This window comes from Melitaea cinxia, chromosome 17, assembly GCF_905220565.1.
Source record: "Melitaea cinxia chromosome 17, ilMelCinx1.1, whole genome shotgun sequence".
Taxonomy (NCBI): Eukaryota; Metazoa; Arthropoda; class Insecta; order Lepidoptera; family Nymphalidae; genus Melitaea; species Melitaea cinxia.
The window spans coordinates 9699108-9707599 of NC_059410.1; the positions used below are offsets into that span (position 1 = coordinate 9699108).

The 8492-nt window shown below is 33.4% G+C and overlaps 2 protein-coding genes and 1 long non-coding RNA gene across 3 annotated transcripts; all 3 read right to left on the reverse strand.

Moving 5' to 3' along the window:
- Window positions 1–1486: 1486 nt before the first annotated feature.
- Window positions 1487–2062, reverse strand: LOC123661869. Its single transcript, XM_045596808.1, has 2 exons — window positions 1731–2062; window positions 1487–1628 (listed from the first exon to the last, which is right to left on the reverse strand). Exons 1-2 carry the CDS (start codon window positions 2060–2062, stop codon window positions 1487–1489), a joined length of 474 nt encoding a protein of 157 aa, XP_045452764.1.
- Window positions 2063–3596: 1534 nt separating this feature from the next.
- LOC123661560 lies at window positions 3597–5640 on the reverse strand (the record flags this gene model as incomplete). The annotated part of the gene is made up of 5 exons (XM_045596517.1): window positions 3597–3886; window positions 4510–4664; window positions 4811–5026; window positions 5217–5425; window positions 5496–5640. Coding segments are annotated over 5 exons (969 nt in total), but the record flags the coding sequence as incomplete, so codon positions are not given.
- A 527-nt stretch (window positions 5641–6167) lies between these two features.
- On the reverse strand, window positions 6168–7633 carry LOC123661501. Its single transcript, XR_006744339.1, has 2 exons — window positions 7244–7633; window positions 6168–6322 (listed from the first exon to the last, which is right to left on the reverse strand). It is a non-coding gene; the product is annotated as an uncharacterized LOC123661501 (long non-coding RNA).
- Window positions 7634–8492: the final 859 nt, after the last annotated feature.

Below are 8492 nucleotides of genomic sequence, written 5' to 3' on the forward strand. Positions count from 1 at the left end.
CCGGGGATTCAATACTATTATGTTTATAAAGCTATAGATAATTAAATCTTGCAATAAATTGGCGTTTTCGACGATAAAATAAAACCATTAAGAAACGATATTTGGAATTTAATGCGAAATATGTTACTATTTTGACATTCAAACGCTTATTAAAATAAGATTTTTTTAGGCAAGAAATCTGTTTTTATACAGTATGTTTTAAGTATCAATAATAAGATATCATCAAGTATGGAACGAACCCATTTTGAGTTTATCTGCCATAGTCGCACATCCCTTTCTGCTCCCGTGTTTGTACAAAAAAAAGGAATGTAAAAATTTAATTTGAAATGGGCCTGTTGTATCCTCGGCAATGGTGTTTATTGTTATCAGACGTTATTGTGAAAGTTTATCACAAGTTGTTTGTTGCTCACATTCAACGCTAATGATACAGTTTTCATTTTCACAATCAATCTGGACTTTTATCAGTCAGATATTTCTACTTCTAAACTGTAACTCCATAACTTATAGTTTATTAGTAAAATAGGCCTGAATATACCAGAATGTTACACCTGCTATTGATTAAACCTATCATTAATGTGTACGAGAGTTTTTGTTCACTTTTTATATGAATGAATTAAAAGGTGAGACCTGACACTTTTATTTACCATGTCATTAAAAAATAAATACATGGGGTACTTATTTATTAAACACTAGCCGACTTGACGAACTTCGTACCGCCTTGTATTTTTTAAATGTAACCTGGCAAAACAACGTTTGCGGGGTCAGCTAGTAATCATATCGCACCTTCGGTGGTACAAGGGCGCATCTTACAAAAAATCGTAAAATACCCAAAAAACACTAGTATCTAGTGGGACAAAGACTCCCATTGGATTCATTTTAAAAGTCGCTACACGGCAATAGTGTCTTTGTAATTTTGGATCGAATTGGTGAGCGCGACAAATAATAATTTTTTTTAATTTTAAAATGGTGTTGCTGTTTAAACTTTGAAGCTTTATTTTAAGTTATACAGTTAAATTTTCAAAGAAAAATGGGATCTCGACGTCGAAAAATTTTGGTGATGTTAAATGATGACAGACATTGAGAATATCGAAGAAATTTATGTGCCTCAAATTGATAACATTCAAGCCACCTTCCTTGAAGACCACCAGCATAAAAAAATCATCATCATCATCATATCAGCTCATGGACGCCCACTGCTGAGCATATGCCTCTCCTAATGCTTTCGACGACGATCGGTCCTGCGTTGGTTCTTTGTTTTTTGGCGGCGGGTCTTGAAGAACTTAGACCCCACCGCACGGATAATTTCCACTAGCCCGTCGTTGAGCTCGTCCACATCGACGCAGTCGGCCAGGCTTTCAAAGCGATTTTGGAGTTCGAGTTGAAAGCTCTCGGGGTTTTGAATCTGAGCAGGCACAGGTCGGAGCGCAGACCCTATCAGCCGACCCCTCTCAAGCTTAACATCGATATTCAATGTGCCTCGGACAAGTCAGTGATTATTTCCTGTTTTCACAGTATTGATCACTGAGACATCATTAAATAGGTGCTTGTTCGTCGACATGATAAAGTCTATCTCGTTCCTGACGGTGCCGTCGGGACTCAACCAGGTCCATTTGCGCCGTTCCGGCTTCCTGAAGAAGGAGTTCATTATAAAGAGTCCCTCCTTCTCCATGAAGTCAGCCAGTAGCCATCCGCGGGGGTACCGTTGCCCGTATCCAAATTGCCCCACTCACAACTCATCACCGCATCGTCTGCTCAGCTTCGCATTGAAGTCCCTCATCTCAACAGTGTAGTGGCTTTGAGAGCTATGTATGGCTGTAGAGATTTCCTCAAACATAGCTTCCACTTCGTCATCTGGATGTGTCGAAGTCGGTGCGTAAACCTGTATGACCTTCAGCGAATACCGCTTGGATATTCTGAGTATAAGGTACGCCACCCTGCTCGACACGCTCCTGACGACGTCGATGTTGTTGACGAGAGCCTTGCGGACGAGGAACCCGACACCACCCTGGGACTGTTGGTCGCCCTCCCGATAGTGCAGCAGGTTGCCAGACTTGAGGGTCATCGAGTCCTCTCCCTCTCTTTGGACTTCAGATAAGCCTATAATATCCCAGCTCAACCTGCTGATGAGAGCTTCTTCCAGTTCAATGAGCTTTGCGTCGGTCCGCAGCGTCCTAGCGTTATATGTTGCCAGGGCCAAGTGTCGTCGTTGGGTGTGGTGGCCTGACTTCTGCCGGAGACTATGGCCCGCTGCCCCGCCGTTACCGTGGCCGCCGCCGGGACAATTTTTTGTCGTGTCTGCTATTTAGGGGGATTTGGCATAATCGCCACGCTTGCCAGGCGGGTTGGCGATCGCAGTTATTACCATGTATTTAGAAGGCGCTGTGGCCCACCCTCTAGTGGTTTTCTCTCTATCGCCTCTTACGATACCCACGGGATGAGATGGGGTGTTACTATTCTACGCCGGTCGGCGAAGAATAGAATGTGAAGACGTGCGTGAGATTACAGATACCTCTTTAAGGGGTAGATCTCGTGCTACGTGATTCATTTGTTTTCTATGAAAGCATTGTTGCTATTATTATTTTAGTTTCTTAGATACGTTTTCTTTTATATCGTATTTTTTTTTTGTTAAAGATTTACTGTAAAATGCCAAAGTACAACAATAAATATGAAGATTGTTTGTTAGTTTTGATTTGTTTAAGTAGAGTTAGTAAGTGAGTTTGATTTGTTAAAGTAAAAACGGACTGATTACTATGGACAAAGATTTTATAACGTTATTATTGACGCAAATTTTAGAGGCAAATTCCAAAGTTTCGCTAGTTTTTTAAGATTTTTCAACAGAAATTCCTAAAAAAGATGTATAATTATAAATCATTTTTTGCAACAAATAAACTAGTTTCTATTTTTCAAAATCTTTAAAACACAAACGATAAATGTGGTCATAATTACAAGACGATTTAAATGTTGGTGGAACAAAGGCATAAATGTACACCTTATTTTGAAAAAAATATTAATAGCAATAAACAAAAAATATTTGACACTTGCAAAGTACATGGCCATATTCACAAATAAATAGGTCGTATTTCATGCAAAGAACCAACACTTTGAAGCAGTACAAAGACGAATAATACGACTCGGAATGCAAAAAAACTTTAAAATGGCTCTCCTGTAAAATTACAAAAAGTGCAGTTGAGCCCTTGTACCACCGAAGGTGCGATATATATAATTTACATATCTGTGCAAAATTTCATTCAAATCTATTATGAAAAACTACTTAATAGTTTGGGAGTCCATCGCGGACAAACGTGACGCGTACATATACGTATTACTAGCTGTACCTACCCTGCACGCGTTGCTACGCTTTTGTTATTTTTATTTTTTGTCAGACCAACTTAAATGTTTGTGGGCTCATACACAACACTGCTGAAGATCATGACATGATCAAATGCATAGTTTACGATTCAATAAAGGAGATACAGACAAAATGTAATATATATATATATATATTTAAAAAATTTTCTTAGTATCAAGTTCCGTGGGCCTTAAGGTACAAAAAAAAAATTTAGCTGAATTGGTCGAGCCATTCTCTAGTTACACGCTTAGCAACATTCATTTTTATTTATATGGATTATTATATGAAAACAACTATACATTAAGGTCTGCTTGTAAAGATGAAGAGATATCATTTAGGACAGTAAAGACAGAATTAACAATTTCCGGAGTCTTCATTTTCACAACACCATTGCTTTTTACTTCTGCTTTTGGCAATAAAACTTCACAGAGATCAAACACAGTTATATCTAGAGTGATCATATGATATATTTGATTTTGTAAGATTTGGTATGTCAATTTTACTGATTCTGATTCTCTGTTTACTTCATCTTTTACACTGTAAATAAAACAAAATATTATTTAATTACAATAACAACTTCAAATGGTAATTAAATACTAAATAATCGTGTTTACTAACAAACGAAAAAAAAAACCGACTTAAATTACATTGAAAAGTGATACAACGTAGGTAGATGAAAGAATAGTCAAGTATGTATAAAATCATCATATCAAAAATTTCGATCTAGCGAGTACATCTTATTTAGCTAAAGCACCAAACATGGTAATTCGGAGATGCAGGTTCGATCTTTGCTGGGACGGTCGAGTTTTGATATGATATTAAAAAATTGTTTAAAACAAGAATTATTAAAATCGGTTCATAAACGAAGAAGTTATCCCAGACATACATAAAAAATATATATGTATGGTCAAATTAAGTAACCTTCTCCTTTTTAGAAGTAGGTTAAAAAAGTAGTAAAGATATTAATGTGTCTTAAATTATGAAATGATACATCTTAGAAAAAAAAATCTTAGTTATAAACATTTAGTAAAATAATAGCAATCCAACATTAAAGATAACAAAAAATGAGTTACAATGTCTATAGAAACCAGTTTGGCATCTCACAGAAAAAAAAAAAATTGAATGAATAATTTTGTAATGGTGAAAAGAAGAATAATTACCCATTCCATATAGTATGTACATCGCCAACTTCAAATGATAGTGTAAGTTTGTCTTTAAAATTTACTTGTGGTGTTTTATAACTTAAAACAAAGGGATCTGTACTTCGTGATGTGTCATTCTCAACAAAATTGAAACCAAACTCTAGCAGCTGATGCTAAAAAAAGCAAACCATAAAATTAATAAAATAAGCTTAATACAAATGTAGCCTGTAATATCCCACATATTACAGGCTGAAGCGATTATCTGTTTCAAATAAAAACATTTTTATTATTTTATTATATTACAGAGCTTTGTATTTACCTGTGTAAAATTATACTGTTTTATGTTACAGTCAAATATAGTTTGTAGTGAGTTTTTAACAGCCGTTCCCACTTTTTGCTCCCCACGCTCAAGCATGTAAGGAAGGTGTGTACCATTGTCTACTGTAATACTGACACCCCAAGACAGGAAAATTGCTGCGTAAACAATTTTACTCTTAACATTACTGTTTTCTTGTGAACTTGATGTAACTGTAATCTGAAAATAATGATATAGTGCAATTACTTATTTATATCATTACTCTAGCATGTTATATAAATTATGATTTCAATAATAAGAACTTCTAATCTCGTTAGGTGATTAGATGTGTACTACGTAAACAAGTAAATATCATGACAATTTAGTAAACAATTTTATTTTATTTAATGAGCAAAGAAAAATATAATACCATCAAGCCATTTGAGTCTTCTTCCGAGTATTTCAATAAAGGCAAATTTTCTATGAGTACACAATACTTCAAATTTGAGCTGCTATTAATAGTACTGACCAGTGCTTGACGTATCTTCGAAGCATATTGTTTGAGTTTAATTTCACTGTATTGTAAGTCATGCATTGGCGACACCCTATTAATTCGCCACTGTCCTTCATTATAAATCACTAGAAAAAATCCTACAAGTTTAGTACTGTTTATCTATGACAAAATATTACACTACAAAAGTTTATTTACCAGCCAGCGGATCATTGATTACATGATTATTCATGTTCACTTTGCTTAATATATCGATTCGAATAACATTTACAATAAAGCAAATTTTGAAACTAGTAAATAATTTAAAAATGACACCAGCTTTGATAACAATATAACATAAACTGATAGTATATATTGAAAATTACTTAACTTCTCAGATGAAATTCAAAAACAAGTTCGTTAAAATAATGTCAAAATAAACCCATTAGAAACAGTTAACAGCATAGATTATACACTTATATACTGGTATAGATACGCCACTCAGAAATTAAAATTGATGTATCACGACCTCCCCCACTAACAGATGGCGTGCACATACAATTTTATTTCTATAATAATACTACAGGTGGCGCTGTTTATTTATTTTTTACCAGATTGATTATTATTTAAATAATATACTGTATGTACTTTTCACACTTTTTCCACTTATTTATTAATACAAACAGTTCGTATTAATAAATTGGTGGAAATAGTGTGAAAAGTATTTCATATTTATCATTAACTTTTATCAAAAAGTAACAAGTATGTACATTAAGAATATTTTCTATTTTTTTTTTGTGTTAAGTATTAAAAATTTGATTTCAAATTAATTCTATTTTACCTAATATTAACAGATAATCGAGGGTTTAAAAATAAAACACCAGTACCATATAGAATTTATAAAACTGTTGTTTATTTTCATCTTTTATTATAATAATCGGATGCTTGTTTTTTAACATGATCATTCCTATCAAAATTTCAAAATTTTCATTGGTTTAACTTCTCTGTATGAGGATATTCCCATTTGGGAAAGCGATGTAAGGGTCCTGAAAATTTTTAATATTCTTAAAATATTGCTTTATACATAAAAGTGATACTAAAGAGACATAATAATGAATTCTAAATGCAATGAAAGGAATAAAAAGAGTTAATTATTACTTCTATTTTATTAAGGGTGTGATTTAAACAGTTTGCAAAGTATTTGTATCATTGTTAGCAAAAAAATATTACTGATTAGCTAGTACAATTGGGCAACAACATATAGTCAGCAAATATTTCTAAATCCGTCTGCAATTTGTATTGTCTCTGAACAGTTATAGTATTTTTTTTTTGTGGCTGAATATATGTAAAAGCAGCAATGAGTGACCCATGTGCTGGTAATATAAGCCTTTAAGATAATTATGCCTACTGAAATAGTATGCCAAAAAATACCTAACTGCAAAATTAAATTAGAAAAACAAAAATTCGAAAGAAAGGGATCCCTATTTAGTAATATTGGGATAGTGTCATATATATAGCTTTATTTTCCACCCACTTTTAACGAACACTGCTGATTTTGAAAAAAAAAACGTAATCTATTTTTATTGCTAACCAAAATTTAAATATGAATGCCAATCAATCTTGCTCCGACAAATAATTATTTTGCAGTATGACTGTTTTTTTTTTGTAGATACATAATAAGACAAGCTGCTTGCTTATGTTTGAATTACTAACTATTATTATGATATTATAAAGAAAAAAATTTTGCAGCCTCATTTTATTATTACTGAAAAAATCCTTGTATGCTTGCCAAATGATTTATAGGCTGTTTTTCTTGCTAACCAAATTTTAAAATGGCATACAAATTAATTACTTCTTTTATAAATTTTTTTACTAAGTCGAATAGAGAAGAAAAGAGTAATCTTGGTATAATACTTAATGTCTAAATACTGCTTTGAAACGTTTCTTTAAATAATTTGAATACTCACCATCAATATCACATTTGAAATAACATTTTAATTCAGCTGATTTCGGCATTTTAAAATACTTAATCAAAATTGCAAAATTTGTAATCCGTGTAATAAAGAGCCAAGTTAACAGTCATGCAATCAGTCCGGGGTCCAAATAACAATCCAGGTGATGTCGTAACACGTAGAAGATCAAAAAGTCCGTAAACAAGCCAAAACGTAGGGAATAACACAATAAAATTAAAATCACAACGAACACTGAACAAACACAAATAAACGAGTGATTCAAAATTCAAATATGGCCGACTAATGCACGATGGGCCTCAATAATATTGCCACGGCAAAAAATATTGGAGATAAATTAAAATATACTTATATTTTATAATATATTTTTTTATACCTATGAATCGTACAAAACATGTTTAATTGATTATTTAAATTAATTATATTTGCAAAAATTCTAGACTCTACTGCCGCTACTGCCATCTATTTTTGGCACATTAATCTATCACCCCGAACTCACCCTCCTCCTCTAAAAGATGGCGTTAGTTTGTATGAATATTTTTGAATTACGATATTGTATGAGAGTTTCACACCCCTGGTTAACAGACTAGGCAATAGGCATGACGATCTGAAATCGATTAATCTAAGAATCGATTCTTTGGACCGAGTAAATCGATTCGTTAAATAAATATGTTGTGTTGAATCGATTAAGTGAATCGATATTTTACCCTTGAAAATCGACTCGATTTTTTTCTGTTTTGGTAAAAATGTCATTATCATCATCATCATCATCATTTTAGTCTATTGCAGTCCACTGTTGGACATAGGCATCCACAAGTTCGCGCCAAAAATGGCGTGAGCTCATGTGTGCTGCCCATAGTCAACCACGCTGGGCAAACGGGTTGGTGACTGCAGGGCTGCCTTTGTCACACCGAAGACGCTGCTGCCCGTCTTCAGCCTGTGTATTTCAAAGCCAGCAGTTGGATGGTTATCCCGCCATCAGTCGGCATTATAAGTTCGAAGGCTATATTCTTATTAGGCTTTATTCTTTTATGCCGTAGCCACACAGAATTATCGATAATTGAACATGTTCGATCGATTATGTTCGAATAGTTCAAATACTGATTTTGTTGGAGCAAAGAATAATATATTGCAATTACTAAGTTTTAAAATAAAGGTAACTTTTAATCATGGGCTGATTTTTTTAAAATAAATTCAACAAAATGACTTATTAATTAATAAGTAATAAAAATACCTGATAATAGAT